The following is a 16247-nucleotide window of genomic DNA, read 5'->3' on the forward strand; positions in this document are numbered from 1 at the left end:
TCTAGCATAAGCATTTAGCACACCTTTTGGTGATTGATATCATTATCAATAGCTTGTTATGCTAATATGTGTGTTATAATGTTAAAGTTTTCTTCTGTTTAAATGTTAGGCATGACTTAGGCTAATGTGGTATGTTAGCATTAAGCACAACTTTGGTGATATCATTATTTTTAGCATGCTATGCTAATATTAGTATTTGCATCTTAATTTGGTAATTTTCCTTTTTTGGGTTACAATGACACGAGGCATTGCTAACATGGCACGTGAGGTTTCTGTTGACTCATTAGCATTAGCATATCAACATGTTGTTGTAGGGTTGAAATTGGCAACATGCTGGCTATAGCATGGATAATGGCTAGCAACTCATTAGGGTAGCATATCAACTACATGCTAATCTATGCAATACTTTCATTATCATAGTCACATGGTCATTGTAGTGTTAAGATGTTGATGTGTTTGACTTTTGGCTAACATAGCATGATAGTTAAGTACAGCTTTCTGTTGACTGGTGTTAAAGTCTTAATGCCAACATTAGCTTGCTAGCTCTTAATACCAAGATGCTAATAATAGCATAGATTATGTAATAAGTGTACATCAATAATTCAAACACTGATATGCTATAAAAGGTACTCAAAGCAGAGCTACAGAGTAAAACAGCACACGCAGGCCTGTTTGTGTAAATGCAAGACGACCGCTCGTTTAACTTTTGGTTTGAAAGCAGAATTTATTCATTGACATCAATTTGACAAAAAGTGTCACCCTGGACACGATACTTTCCTAAAACTCCTTTTTCAAACTAACTCTTTAATCATCTCTTTTATCTTCTTACGGTCTTCAACAAACTCTCAACACTTTCTGTTGAAGTGTCAGCATCATGAGACTTCAGGCTGAAAGTGGTTCTGTTTATTCCTTTATTGAACTATTAACTTTATATGAACTTCTGCTTGAAGACTTTTGACACTTATTTAAGTTGTTTATCTCTTCAAGTCTGAATTTATTCTAATCATTGTTACATTATTGTTGTGTGATTGTTGTTTACACCTCAGAACAGTTTGTGTTTGACAAAGCATGTGTGCAGCCCTGATGTTAGCTGTGATCACACAGCTCAGGAAACTCTCACATTCACATTATCATCAGTTGTTCCTGAGTCCTCAGGGAGAAGCAAAGTCCGAAGATCCAAGTAGAAGTTCAGAAAGATATCCATAAATGTCAGCTCTGTTTCCTTTAGAGAACTCAAACTGTGCTGTCCCTCAGAAACACATTGAAGAGCTTCGGTCAAACAGGTGTTGATGAGGCTGAGACATTTAAAGTTTAGAAAAGGCACAGCAGGATCATTCGGAGGCAGAGTGTTACGTGCCTCAACGACAGCGATTGGATCTGTGTTGTTGGATCTGTTCAGATGGAAACTGGATCTTCAAGTGAAAAAGACAAATAAAAATACAGATGGTGATTTTTATTCAGCAGATGGGACGGATGGAGAGGTTTTACGCACAGATTTACAGGTTTTACGCACCGGTCAGATGGCGTTGAAAGCGGCGCTGACAAAGGGCGCGGTGCCGGGCATGCAGTGGTACCTGAGGGTGTAGTTCTGCCCCTCGTTGTTGTCCCAGAACTCCCCCTCCTCGCTCCTCAGATATACGGCGAAGTGCACGGCCGAGCTGGGATCCATGAAGGGCGGCGTGTACACCGTGAAGCCGAAGCGCTCCCCCACAAAGCCCGGCTGATCCGTGGCCATAGGCAGAGCCTGCGCGTCCACGTGGGACAGCCAGTCGTTGAAGGTGTACCTCACTCCCACCTCTTTGTCGGTACAGCCGGTGAAGACCCGGATCTGCCCCCGCACGTCAAACTGCGTGATGGTGACCCTCTCCAGGCACACGCGGAGCTGCCTGACTCTCCGCCCTGGGTCTCCCGGCTCCGGGAAGCAGGACACCAGCCGGTCCGTGTCCAGGCTGGTCTTGAAGCTCTGGCACAGTTCGGTCAGGAGGTCCTGCTGCGGCGGGAAGCTCTTGTGCCTGGACAGAACTTTGCTCGGGATCTGCGGCTCCTCCAGCGAGCTGAAGTGCTTGACACTGGCCAGGTTCAGCCCCATGGAGTCGGCGAACTTGACTCGCTTCCGCCCTTCACTCCCGGAGACCCCGTCCAAGAGCTCCGCGGGGTAGGCCGGCAGGGACTGGGCTCTCCTCCTGTCTCTCATAAACCTCTCCAGCTGAGAAACGTCCACCTCGTCGTCCAGATCTTCTTCTTCTTCCTCCTCCTCGTCTCCTTCCTCTTCCTCCAGGCCGTTCTCCACGCTCTGCAGAGATGACCGGGACATCGTGCCCGGCGGCCTGTGTGCTGTGGCCGCGGGGGTCCCGTGGCGGGGCAGCTTGTATAGAGTAGACTCCCGCCCCCCCACCCCCTCGGAGGACAACATGGTGACAACAGAGCGCGTGCAGTGTTCCAAGTCTGCAACTGCTGTCACAGAAGCGCGCGCGCCGTCGCGTCAGAAACATCAACTTTCACCTGTTTGCGTTCAGCGGAAACTTTAACACTAAAATGATTCACAACAGTTCAACAAACAAAGAGGACAACATTCAGTGGCAAGAAAATATGACATAAAATCCTCCTTTAAAGTTCCGCATTCCTCAGTTTATTATTATCAGTGAATATAAACGCTCTCGGTAAAATCACAGCAGCTTTCTCAGCTTTGCAGTCTTTTACATCATGTTCCTTTTCCTCTGAACAAAAGTCTGTCTTCTCTTATTCTGTCAGTTTAACTAAACCAAAAGCTGCCAGCAGCGTAAAATAATCTGTATGCATCTTTAGTCAAAGTCCCTCAGAATATTATAATTTAGTTTCACAATTTATACACACACAAACACAGTAAATAAAAGGAGTCCTTTTAGTGATTTAAATTTTATATTAATTTAATATTTTATGGAAAAGATTCGGAGCTAACAGGCGAAATAAACCTTTCATGAACTTTATAAGTAGGACTTCTTCCGGATCACACGTTTTTTTTCTGTAGCCTCAGTTATTAAAAGTTTCCTGCAGGAATCATTCAACATAAATATCCCAGAATTCCTTGAGTTTAATCTGATTTCTAAGAGTGTAGATACAGAAAATATTTCTCATTTACAGTGAAATGTTAAACTGTTCTTTAAGTGTTTATGAATAAAGTTTTGTTACTGTAAATAAAGACACATTACATCATTGTATTTCAATAATCAAAACCAGCAGCAAACACGTTGCTGAGAAACAAAACTGACGTGTGGTTACGTAACGTAGCGGTTGAGCTCCGTGCGTCATACAGAGGATAGTAAACAAACACGTGTCGTCATCAGCAGCGTGTACGTGCGGGAGTCAGTGTGTTCGTACTTTTACTTCGGCGCTGGGTTTAAACACTTCTTTACCCTGTTGGAAACGTTCCATCATGAACGCAGCTAAACAACAACACTGAGACAGCAACCAGCTGAGAAGGCGTCAACAGAAGTTCTGTTCAAGTGAATTGAGCAGAGCAGGAAGACACAAACAGGGTTGGGGGTTCGATTCCCACAGAGTTCCCTCAGGCTGAACACAAGTCACCTGCAGATGTGAGGACTGTAGCTCGAGCCCTCTGCTCCTGAGCGAAGTGTTACAGGCACATTTCTGTCAGTGTGGGTCAGTTTTGGAGGAAAGCGTTGGCCAGAAGAACTTATTGTTTGATTGTTAAGAAGCTTTGAACATTTGAACATTTGAAGATTGATTTACAGTTGATTACATTCTGGATTAATCGATGAGTCGTCCGCTGAAACAAAGTCGAAATGGTGGAATCGGTGGATCAGTGTTTCCTGAAGCTCCGGCTGATGTTGTTTTGTCCAAAACCAAAAGATTGTAGTTTACTGCCACAGAGGAAAGAAACCAGAAAAAGATCCCTTTTTAGAAGCTGAAACCTGAAAAAGAACTAGTAATCGATCAATGAAAATAGTTAGTGATTGTTTTTATAGCTGAGAACAATCACGTGACTGTGACCGCTCGTATTGATGATAGAAATCACCTGCTCGGTTAAATAATGGGTTCAGATTTAGAAGATTTCTTTGCGTTTTATTTTTTAATTGGTGTTGAAATGTTTTTACCACTAGGTGGCAGCATCTTCTGTGTCCCGGCCTCCCGCTGCTCAATTCTTCTTTATCGGTTTGTTTCAAATGAAACCAAATGTTTAGTGTAAAAATGAAAAATGAATATACTAACATTTCTTTGACAGTCAGTCGGTGTGAAGTTGGTTAAACCTCCTCTGGATTTATCCATCTGTTCAGAGTAAACGTTGTCGTGTTGAGAATCCACAAGGTGGCGCTGCAGGACTGTCACTTTACCCACTGTGGGTCAGACTGCAGTTTAATGCATGAATCTGATAAAGGTTCCTCTGCGGCCGCCGACACAGTTTGGAGCGCCACAGCTAGTAAACCACTTCTATCACCCAAAGAGATTTCAAAATAAAAGTCAAGAGAAATGTGTGCATGCTTTTTTTGTGAGCCGCTCAGTTAGAGGAGTTTTTCAGGGTGAATTCATTTTTAAATTTGACTTTAAATTCTATATTTCTGACTCTAGGAGTTAATCTGTTAAATTCAGCTGCTCCCAGCGGCGTCTTTCATTCCAGATATTATTGCCTCCTTCCTTTTCCTGTCTGGTTTCAGGTGTATTTATTGTAAAGCACTTATTTTCCTGCTGAAGTGTATCAACCATCAGTCAGAAATTCTGCAGAGCCCAAATAATCAGATATACATCCTGTCCAAGTTTACTTTTCCCAAACCGATGACCTCGGGAAGAGTAAGTAAAAGAACTGAACTGTGTCGAGTCATGTGACACGATGATGTGTTTAGAATGAACATGTGTAACATAAGCTGCACTTTTTAAAGATGTGAGACCTTAATGTGTCCAAGTACACTGTAAAACCTGATCAGTTAGTTCACCTCAAACCATCTGAGGACACCAACTCTTTATTTATTGTTGAGGTCACTTAACTAAATGAAGTAAACAGGACACATTCCACTCAGTGTGTTGAACTTAAAATGAGTATTCTGAACTTATCGACTAAGATGAACTTAGTTCAGTAGTTTATCTCAACTTCAAACTCTGCTGTGTCGACTCATTTCAACTGAGGAAACGACGACCTTTAACCTTTTATCAACACAAAACACATACGGTAACATTCGGTGTATAAGACACACTTTTAATACGTTTTTTTCATCTTTTTATAGAAACATTTATAGTTTTTTTTTCAGTAGCTTCCATGTCATGTGACCCAGTGTCCTCAGATCAGTGTCAGGTGTCTTTGACAAATAAGACACACCTCATTACATTGGATTTAGTTGCTGCAAATATTTTATATTTATATTTTTATGTATAATTTTATGTTTTCTTCGACAGACATGCACCGTCATGATCGTCATTGCAGCCACCACCTTCACAACATTCAACGTTACCGTAGGCTGCCAGCTACCGCTAGCTACCGCACTCCTTAGACCCAGTATAGGTGTATTTAGCACCTGTTCTCTCGCACCATGCATGTGTTGCTGCAGAGAGATCAGCTGATCAGTTTCTACTCGTTTTCCTTGGTGCAGAAAGTAAAATCTGACAATCAGAGATCTTTGATCGTCTCAGTTTCCTCTGATAGAAAAAAACGGAGCCTCAGTCAAAATGATCAAATCACAACTTTAAACAAAAACAAAAGCAGTAATTTTAAAATCAAAAACAAAGTGAACGTTTAAAATTCTTTCAAAATAAAAGCATCAGTAGGTTCAAAACACGACACAGGTTATTAAAAACTTCACGTTTTCTTCAGGACAAAATCAGAGTTGTGATCAGTCACACGTGTGATGACACCTTGACGCTCTGTTAGCTGCTGATTGCATATTTCATAAATTGACATTCAGGCACAAAGATATAAAAAAATTATACATCCACTGCATATCTACAACATTATATGTCATAGATTTTATAAAACATCCATATTCAACAACATATGACTTCATTAATATAATGCCATGTGATTGGTTGGTTCAACAGCATGAAATGCATCTTGGGTATTGTAGTGCTGTGACAGGAGAGCGGCAGCGTAGAGTAAGTGATCAGATGGTTTTAATCCTCTGCCTGCTGCAGCCAGTCGTCTGTTCCACTGCCACTCTACGCTGCCATTGGCTGTTGCAGCTGTCAATCAAAAGAAGGTCTGGCTGTTGCCTGTTGATGAAATTACAGCTGTGTGTCTGATGATGTCACTCGCTCTCTTGGGTGTAGATGCGGTACAACAGCGTGACGATGGCTGCAGCCAGAGCGGGAATCACCCAGTTAGTCCACCAGCTGCAAGAGAGAGAGAGACAGCTAGTTAAATATATAACTAAGTTACTAACCAACCAACCAGTTAGACCACCAGCTACAAGAGAGAGAGACAGCTGGTTTAATATGTAACTAACCGACAACAAACCAACAAACAAGAAACAGCAAGAGAAGGACAGCTAGTTAAATTTGCTAGCTCACTAACAAACCAGTGAGGCCATCAACTCTAAGACAGAGGCTAGTAATAATAAATCACCGGATTACTAACCAACAAACCAACAAACCACTTAAACCACAAACTACAAGATAAAGACTGCTGGTAAAAAAAAACAAAGTCAGTTAGACCCCAGCTTGACCACAGAATCACAGCTAGTTAAATGCAACTGTAACTAACCAACTAGTTAGTCCATCAACTGAACTTTTTAAATGAAAAATAATACATTTAGTAACAAACCAACCACGTAAATAGCTTACCAACTAACTAACTAACCAACTAACTAAATAACTGTTGGGACTGCTCTGTTGGGTACAGGAGCAGAATGGCTGCAGAGTGTGTGTGTGTGTGTGTGTGTGTGTGTGTGTGTGTGTGTGTGTGTGTGTGTGTGTGTGTGTGTGTGTGTGTGTGTGTGTGTGTTTACCTGGGCTCGTCATTCAGAGTGGTAACCATAGTTTCCTGTCAAACACAAATAAAACACATCATCACTCTTGATGATTCAAAAGGATGAATCATCCTGAGCTGTCAGGATACTACATTTCCCATAATGCCTCGAGCCGCTCCCTTCCTGGTAGACACAGAAGTCTTTCAAACTCCACCCTCCCAGTTTGTAACACAAGCTGTTATACAGTCTCCAAGCCCAAACTGAGACAACCCCGATGACATCACTGTGACATCATCAGGAGGGGTATTTTTTCACTTACCACAGGTTTGGCGATCTTGTGTCTGTCGTCCTGCAGAAAGACAGACAGAAAGACAGACAGACAGGTAAGTTATGTTATATGATGTCTTGTGCTGCATTAACCCAGTGTTGCTACATTTAGCATCTACTGACCGGGTGCAGCTCTCCTATTATCATGTCTTGGGCCATCTCCCTGGCATCAGTGGAGTGTCCGACGTCCTCGAAGCTCTCAGTGGCATCTCCTCCCGCCTGCTCCCTCAGCACCTCCTCTCCTCCGGGGTGCTGAGATGAAAAACAAACACACACTCTGAGATAAGATGTTGTAGTCTCCAAGATCTCACTTTCTATTTCATTGTTGTTGTTGTGTGATTTTGGTGTTTAAATGGTCCAATAAAATATTTGTGACACACATGAAAGCAACAGCCGATACATCGCTTTCTTGTACACCAGACTCCATTGACAAAAACAGTAATTATACCTCATAATACACAGGAGTGCCTGGTCTACCGCTGCCTCTATAAGCTTTGTGTTAATGTGTGTTGGACAAACATTGTGTTGAATCAAAGCATATTACTTAAAACTCCAAATTTGCACAATGACACAAAAAACTACATGAAGGATTTATTTCAGGATTATCTTATGATCCAGGTAGCAGTCTACCGACACACCTGCTCCTGTGATGTAAAATTGTTGTTTTTATCAATGGAGTCTGATGTGTTTGCAGAGAGCGATGTAACGTCTGTTTGTGGTCTGAGCCTGTCAGTGGAAACAACAAGAACTTTTACTGGACGACCTTTGACCCATCATGGATTATGTTGCAGCCATTACAGCCTGTTTCACTTTTAAAAACAAACAGGAGGAAATAGTGCACTTGTTGGGGACTATTTTCAGCAGTGGATGAATCCACATGTTGTGCTCTAGTGAGTATTTGGGGCAGCAGGGCGGTGCGTGGGGGAGTGAAAATAAACTTCAGTGTGTGTATGTGTGTGTGTGTTCATGTTAATGAAGGAACATGTCACTCAGTGCAACAGTGCGGCTCATTAACGCTCATTACTGAGGCTCTGTGTTAGCCGCTAACCGGAGGAATCTGTGAGCTCATGCTTTATTGTCTCTCGTAGATGGACCTTGTCTCCCTCCTGTCTCAGCCGGCCTAATTCAGGTCGATCCAAACACAACTTTTTATCTAATATGAGCTGGCTTTAAGCACCACTGAGGCACTTTTGTAAACAACCAAGATGGCTGCCAGAGGAAAGCTCTGAATCTGCTAATAAGGCCTGTTGTTATAGCTTTAAAATAAAATCTGTTTGTTTATTTTAACCATTATTAATTGACAATTTTATTTGATGCTAATGTTAGCTGCTTTTTACCATGTGTATTCTGGCTCCCACACTCCTCTCCCACTCGTCCCGCTGCGTTGCTGAATAAATGAGTCGCGTTGCTGCTTTAAATTGCCACAAACTTTATAGCAGCAAGAGGTTTGCTTGAGGTTGAATGCTGCAAACTTGAGAAGGCATACTGATTGGATGTTGGAACTAGCTACCTAGCCTAGCACTCTACCTCTACAGCACACATTTCATTGCTGTGATTTGTTGTGGCGTCCAGTGTCCTGAGACGTTCCAGACTAACTCATATTAGTGAAATGGTCTGGTGATGTCCGGCCATCTTTGTCACAAAGGAAGACGCTACTGGTCGTTATATAACTATAAGTTAAGTCATTTAGCGTTTTGATACCAAATGATCAATCTTGGAAGTTGATTATTTATCCAATGCTAAAATCTGTGACACTCTCATGACTTTCACTGAGATTATTTTGTCATTTCCTGTCCCTGAAGTCAGGTTTTAACTCCCACAGAGTAATAAACTGTGGAGAGCAGCATTTTATTTATCCAGTTATACACTTAAATATCCCCTCTCCCTGATTAAACTACAAAGTGCACATGTAATGATTAACCACAGACCACAATACAAGTCCAGCTCTGCAGCGTGTCCTCGACTGATCCATGAACTCTGTTCTGCTGCCATAAAACTATTGCTTCCATTAGATTCAAACATTCCCAACTGAAGGAAAACGCTCCAAAAAACAGGATATTTGTTCACTGAAAGTCTTTCTACACTCTCCGACGTTTGGCTGTTTTGTGTCGTCAACACAACAACAAGCTGCCGGAGTAAACTGAGCTGTAGAAAGAGTGAGTTCGAACTGGGTTCACTGTAGGACATTTCGTCCACACCCTGACCCATGGACAGAAAAAAAGCTGTGGTAAGAAAACCACGAGTCATTCTGACGGCCCGGACGCTTTCGAGGTCAAAGGTCCGAACAGTTAGCCAGAGTAATTAGGTAAAGTTTTATTATTACTGTCTGTAATTTCCACATTATTGTTACAAATACTAGAGATAACATTTCTAATAAAAAATGAGGGACAAAAACACATCAACCTGGATTTCAATGGAGCTTTCTTTGCTCCAGTTAAAGCCATGAAAAATGAGCAGTGTGACGGGCTTTCTGTCGTTTCATCTGCAGTAGAAATACTGCATCTACGTTCTTATCTTTTCTCGTTGTGATGTCATTTCTTGGGGTGTCTTTAGATGCTTCAAACCTGTAAAATCTGCAGAATCTAAATGTTATGTTAGTTATGTAAGTGTGCTCTCTCTTTTTTTCTTTTTTTTTGAAATCAATTAAACAGAATTACCACGTTTTAAACTGCATGTAAAGTAACATGAATTACATCAACAAACAAAGAGATGAAGCAGAAGATGTCTTCTAGCCTTTAGCTGCAGAAAGAATGAGGTCTCTTGCTTTTATAGTTTTCATTTTAAATACAATTTCTCACTGTCAATCCAAGTTTCACGTTCTCTCAGGTTTCAGGAAATTGTGCTGATCATTTCGAACAGTTAGTTTTAAAGGCTAAATTATTTATTATCAATGGAAAAAATATTTAATTTATAAAGAAGCTGCAGCTGAATGTCATCAACCTTGGGTTTGTTGCTCCCCAAAGTCGTCAGACAGGAAAAGCACGTCATTAATTATTGTTAACGGTCTGTTTACTCTTCATCATAAAAAAAAACTGAGACTCAATTATTCCACAACGAGGTGAAAACACTATAAATAATAAGATCCGATAATTAAAATGGATTTTGTGATTTAAGAAAAAGACAAGCTTTAATCTCACTACATAATATTGCGTAAAATATAAGGAACAAAGTGTTTAATCTCTGGTTTTCAGTGCTCAAAACAAAATTCTGATGAGCAATATCTTATATTTTAAACTTGGGCCAATATATACAATTTATATTATCTTATCTGTCTACATGTTTAAGGACTCAGTATCCCCACAAAATCTGATTATTGGTATCTCATTATTAACAGATAAAGTACTAGGTCATTTGTTTGAAATACTAACTCATTATTGTGACATACTGGATGAGCTTTCATATCTCATGTTTTATTTTTGAAGAGGTTCCCCAAGGAGCCTTTCTGGGGCCACAGCAGGAACAAGTATCCATGCTATTCAACAGAATTAAAACAGTGACTTTACCACCAAACCTCAGCCAAATAATGCCACATTTTACAACAGACATTTTGATCTATCAATGCATCAATTTAAAATTATTTTCTTCTTAAGACGATAGCAGTTTGGTTGGATATTACGGAGAATGAAGTCTGACAGCCTGATCTGTGGCTTGCTTCCTGTAGTGAAGGATTTCCACATGCCGGTTTCAATAAACTTCTGCCGACATAAAACGTCCTCAAAGTGAACTGAGTTTCATACCTCCTCCAGAAACTTGGTGACATCGTAGACTTTGTTATTGATGATGATCCACGTTGACTTGAAGGTGTTCTTCTCCTCGATCTCTGACAGTGTGAAATATTCGACTCCAACGGGGCTCTTTTCCTCCTTTTCCCCCATTTTCCGTCCCTGAAAACTGCGATAGTTTGAATGCAAAGAGCCGCTGGAAGCCGACAGAAGCAGCTAAACGACCTGTGTGTGGTTATATAATCCGGCCGAACCCGTCAGGACCGTGACTCCGCACAAACACACCGACATTTAACCCAGTTTTTATCAACAGGAGAGTCCCAAGTTTCAGCGGTGCATCAATTCTATGAAGTGCACAACAAAACAATACAAGACTTCCGGCTTCTACTTAAGAAATTAAGAGTATTTATGATTCATGCGCTGTAACAGGTAAAGTTTTAGCTTTATTTGCATAATAAAAATCAGGATTGCACACTTAAATACAGTTGTAGCCCCCTCCAAGTAACACAAATAGAAAAAAATGGAACAGGGCAAAACAATAAAATAGTAAATTAGGTATAAGAAAATGATCACCATGATCACTGTATACTAGCAGGCGTGTCACTACTTGCCATGGAAAGGGTTTAAACATGTGACAACTTATTTAAATATTGCCTTTTCCTTAAATGTATCTATTTTCCAAAATATTTTGAGGGACAATTGGGATGTGCAGTGTGATAAGAGAAACAAAAGCAGTTATTTTGCTGTTTTTCTATTCTCATATTTTCTATTACATTATTTTCGTGTTATATCTTAAAACCAACATTTAAACTTTAAGAAAAAAACATTAAGAACAAAGCTAATTTATATCAAGGCAAGGAAACTTACAAAAACACGTTTGACCATTCTAATTTTGTAGGATAATTGATATGTAGGTGCCACTATTCTTGCGTTTTTTTGGTATGGCATACATATTTTGATTCTATTCTTCAAACGCTAGTTTTTATCACATTGGACAAACTCTGGTTTTATTTTGAAAGAGCTATTTCCTGGCAGATTGCCTGTATTTCTTTCTATTTTACGGAGCCTTAAACTTCCTTATAAAACGACTGAGACCGCCCCATCATCCTTCTAGCGCTACTATTGGTCATTATTTTCCTTACTTATCACCAGGACTCTCTGATTGGCTCTCAGCCTGTCAATCATCAGAAAGTTGTGGGCGAGTACGAGGCTAAGGTTCACTTCAGTCCAGCAACTTTCAAGGAAACTCGCTTCTCACGCAATGACTGAGTTATAGTCACGTATCTCAGGCAATGAGGGTGTAATTGCCCCTTTGCATATGTCAGTGGCAGCTGGAGGTCCTGCTGGCTTCTTTACACACATACAACTTCTAAAACTTGTAATATAGTGACATCATTTGGACCATTGTGTCGAAAAAGTTTTAATTTTTCTTCCCAAACTCTCTGACGGGAGAATCCGAGGCAAAGATCGTCTATTAACACATTTTTCTCTACACCGAAAAAAAGAACACCAACTGTCAACTGTTAGGTTACAATTTCTACTATCAGCAGGAGTTAAATGCAGCTTTTACATTAGAAAACACAGGTCATAAGTTCAATGATTTATATGTGAAATTCCCTATAATTTGTGTGCTTTTTCGGTTCGCTTTCATTTAAATATCATGATTTGATATTTAGTCCCTCAGTCCCACCACATGCTGGTTTAAATACAGTATGTGTAACTCAAAGCTATGAAAAATTAAGTGCAATTCAGGGATCCAAATTTCTAGCAAAAAAAAACTAAAGTAGACAAAGCCTTTGTGTCATTTATGTTAGCTAAAGCTAGCTGATTATGACATTTAAGTGTTTTAGTTTTTGTAAATTCAAACGGAGTGAAAGCTCGTGTTTCTCATTCCCTCCTGAACCATCTTTAGCTAGCTAATTTTTTAAAAGTATTCTTTCACGGAATGATTATCAAGATTTTGTTTGGAAATAAATTCTCTCCTGGGTTGTCGTATACATAAATATAAGGTTGGTGACCAAGATATCAGTGTAAAACCCGGAATTTACGAGGCTAATTATCTCGGCGTAGCTATTTCCAAACAGCTTCTCGGTAGCTTTAGCTTGTTGAAGCTAAGTGGTCAGTGCTTGTTTTTGGGTCTAATGATTAGGCTATATTTATCATTAAATATATTGATTGTTATTTGTTTGACTAAACCCAAAGATATTTGTCTGAGACACAAATGAATCTAATTCTCACCTGTAAGAAGCTTATGATACTTTGAGAATGTTTAATATTAGTGCTTAGTTACGTTTTAGTGCTTAGATAAGATTAGTTAAATTGGTTCTGGTTCTGATCCTCCTCCAGTGTTAGCCGTCAGTCAGTATTAACCATGTCTTTGTGTATGCAAGATGAGTGAAAAGGTCCATCAGTCGCTGTTTTTCCTCGGCCTCCCGGACCTGAAGAAGCTCTGCTGTGTCACTCTCACTCTGCTGGAGGAGGATGATGAGCCGAGGAGCAAACAGATCAAAACCTGCAGGTGGCAACCAGAGGAAGAAACTTTGGCCTGGGCCCTGTTAATACATATTTTGGGGTGTCTCGTGTTCTGCCAAGTAAAATAGCTGTTTTTGTCAGTGGAGTCTGGTGTCTTTGAAGAGAGCAATGTAATGTCTGTTTCTGGTTAAAAAAAATCATCTTCCTCTTTAACAAAAAAGTCTGTCTCTGTAGGGATCCTTTCTGTAATGTTGTTCTTCACATTTCCACAAAGCTTTATTTGTACACTCAGTTCTGGATCATTTTTAAATTGTGGCTCCTTTTACCAGTGAAATGCTCTACATTTACAACTAATTTTACCCAATTTCTTACAAAAGCTAAAAACAGACTGGTAAACAAACTGGTTCAAAAAGAGGAAAAACTTCATTGAGATAAAAGTTTCTTTATGGTGATAAAAATGTGAAGATGTTGAAACGTTTGAAGAGTTTCTTCAAAGGGGTGAGCTGAAGATATGTTTCACCAGATCACCAGTCACTGTCTTTTCCTGCTCTGTGTGAAGGACAAAGTTGATTTTTATTTATTGTAACGTGAACTTGAACGCAGCACTCCTGTGTATGTGCCCTTGACTACTCTGTGTTTGTCTACAGAGAGCTGGTGCTGCTGTACCCGGATGTTCTGGCCTCTCCAGCTCTGGACTCCTTCACTGAGATAACAGCGGTCATGGCTGTAAGAAACACACACACACACACACACACACACACACACACACACACACACACACACACACACACACTTATACAACATACAAAAGTATAATCTTTACTGAGATGGACTTTTTATACGAAAAGTACTAACGCCTTTTTGAAACCAGAAACTACTCTGGCGTTATCGTCTGTCCAAAATCTGTTGGAGCTACCCTCTTGGGTTATTCGTGGATTTATTCTGTAAAGTATAAACTCCTATTATAACAGGGATTGAGCTGAGAAATTACCCATATATAACGTGCTCCGTACAGGATTAAATCACTGACCAGTACAGGTTATAATCAGCCAACCTTGCCTACAGAAATACATCCAGCTCAAAAGGTCTACTGATGTTTGATGTGGCGGATGGAAGGTACTTTGTGTTTCAAGGGCTGCTAATGTACTCTTGTCCTCTAGTATTTCATCATGACAGTGACACATGGTCTGTTTCCATCCCTCATGTTGAACACACTGCCGTGATGATACTCTAGTAAGAGATATGAGTACTTCCTCCCCTGCAGGGCTCAGAGACGTGTTTGCGTGCGACACTTCCCAAGCAGAGACACGCTGCTGAGCTAGGTGGTCTGAATTCCAACATTCCCTGTGTCTCTGTCTACACACACACACACACACACACACACGCCCCTTTCTCGCTCTGCTTTCATTCACTGTCCTTCTGAATGAAATCATGCCATGTGTGTCACTTTTCTGTTACCTCCCTGAGCTGCACTGTGCATGTGCAGCTCTCATATAAGATAAGAAGGAAGCAGGATGTCTCACTCATCTTCCAAAACGACATGTTAAATTTATAATGTAAATAAGACTTCTTTTGCAATTTGTAATGTCATATATCAAGTTCTTTGATCATAAGAACACAGAATGGCGGGCATCGTGTTTCTGGGGTTTATCAATGCAATATGTTGCAAGGGGACTTTTTATTTTATTTCACAGACATGTTTTCATGTTTTGCTCCTTTGTTCTACATTCAAGAAGTCTTTTTTATTATTTATCCGAGCTGATGTTGAATGAATGTGAATGTTTTAATCCCCTCACAGTTAGAGGTTATAAGACAACAGCCTCATCCTTGTCGTAATCCTGATATTTTGTCTCTTCCTGCAGATTTCTTTCTTCCAGAAGGGCATCGTCCAGGTGTTTGGACAAAGACGCTGTCTGCAGGTGAGGAGAAGAGGAATGACTCGATGGAGTCCCATTTAGTTAATCCTTTAATAATCTATTTTATTGTAGATTTTTCAAACTTTCCTGTCGACTTTTAACTTGTGAAAGTGTTTTTTGTGTGTGTGTGTAGCTGGGCTCTCCTCAGCGTGTGTTTCCAGGTGTCCTCCAGGCATGCCTGTCCTACTCTCTGATCACCAGACTGGCTCCCAGCTGGAACAAAGCTGGACTCTACCTCATCACTGGTACGTGTGTGTCTCCTCATCATATCATTTTTGCCATGTTGTCTCATGTTGTCCTGGCTCTGTCCCGTAATTAGCGTAAAGACAATGACCTTTCTGTCTTTAAATTTAAATGATACATTAAAATAACTCAAATTCAATCCCGTTGTTCTGCACAGAGCAGAGAGAAGAGGCTCAGCTGCACTGCAGCTCCGTGTTGGAGCCATAAATCAGCCATTGTCAGTAGAATATTAACAGCTGGTCAGTGTGTTGTAAAAGGCTGTAGTCTCTGTATGTGCGTAGCTTAGTGTTGCAACACTCTGTCAAGCCTTCACATTGGACCCACTCTGACAAGTGAGTGTATGTGGGTGTATAAAAATGTGTGACTCTGGTGTGTGCGTGTGTGTGTGTGTGTGTGTGTGTGTGCTGGATGGAGTTGTAGAAGAAAAAACATTTGAGCTTTAATGTTTGTTTGTTTGTTTGTGATATTTTGTAACACATATTATGATTTGTTCCCAAAATAACACAAACAAACTATCCCAGCACGAAATAACAGAAAAACTCAAGGCAGCAGCAGAGCAGCAGCTCCTGTGTCCTGTGAGCTTAAATCCCTGTTTTTCTGAATGGAGTCTGGTGTGTGTGCAGAGAGCGATGTAACGTCTGTGTGTGGTTAAAACAATCATCTTCCTCTGTAACAAA

General features: G+C 40.5%; 3 protein-coding genes across 3 annotated transcripts in view; 1 reads left to right on the forward strand and 2 right to left on the reverse strand.

Moving 5' to 3' along the window:
* Positions 1–1516: 1516 nt before the first annotated feature.
* ppp1r3g (protein phosphatase 1 regulatory subunit 3G) lies at positions 1517–2314 on the reverse strand. Its single transcript, XM_069667829.1, has one exon. It carries the CDS (start codon positions 2312–2314, stop codon positions 1517–1519), a length of 798 nt encoding a protein of 265 aa, XP_069523930.1.
* A 2887-nt stretch (positions 2315–5201) lies between these two features.
* On the reverse strand, positions 5202–11249 carry cyb5a (cytochrome b5 type A (microsomal)). The gene is made up of 5 exons (XM_069667932.1): positions 10955–11249; positions 7341–7469; positions 7210–7239; positions 6930–6964; positions 5202–6315 (listed from the first exon to the last, which is right to left on the reverse strand). Exons 1-5 carry the CDS (start codon positions 11090–11092, stop codon positions 6231–6233), a joined length of 417 nt encoding a protein of 138 aa, XP_069524033.1. The 5' UTR covers positions 11093–11249; the 3' UTR covers positions 5202–6230.
* A 1692-nt stretch (positions 11250–12941) lies between these two features.
* Positions 12942–16247, forward strand: part of cunh18orf63 (chromosome unknown C18orf63 homolog) — a 16338-nt gene continuing 13032 nt past the window's right edge. The window contains exons 1-5 of the mRNA XM_069667074.1: positions 12942–12948; positions 13330–13457; positions 14059–14137; positions 15274–15330; positions 15461–15572. Of these exons, the coding sequence (XP_069523175.1) occupies positions 13330–13457; positions 14059–14137; positions 15274–15330; positions 15461–15572 (376 nt within the window). The 5' untranslated portion in view covers positions 12942–12948. The remainder of the gene's footprint in view (positions 12949–13329; positions 13458–14058; positions 14138–15273; positions 15331–15460; positions 15573–16247) is intronic.

This window comes from Semicossyphus pulcher, unplaced genomic scaffold, assembly GCF_022749685.1.
Source record: "Semicossyphus pulcher isolate SPU_LCO1_2020_fin unplaced genomic scaffold, fSemPul1.0.p SCAF_18, whole genome shotgun sequence".
Lineage (NCBI taxonomy): Eukaryota > Metazoa > Chordata > Actinopteri > Labriformes > Labridae > Semicossyphus > Semicossyphus pulcher.

Excerpts from the sequence above, each read along its gene's own strand:
- ppp1r3g (XM_069667829.1), bottom strand. The coding sequence starts at position 2,314 with ATGTCCCGGTCATCTCTGCAGAGCGTGGAGAACGGCCTGGAGGAAGAG.
- cyb5a (XM_069667932.1), bottom strand. The coding sequence starts at position 11,092 with ATGGGGGAAAAGGAGGAAAAGAGCCCCGTTGGAGTCGAATATTTCACA. Across the intron at positions 7,470-10,954 it reads TCACCAAGTTTCTGGAGGAG|CACCCCGGAGGAGAGGAGGT; the intron begins GTATGAAACTCA and ends TTTTCATCTCAG. Across the intron at positions 7,240-7,340 it reads TAATAGGAGAGCTGCACCCG|GACGACAGACACAAGATCGC; the intron begins GTCAGTAGATGC and ends GTCTTTCTGCAG.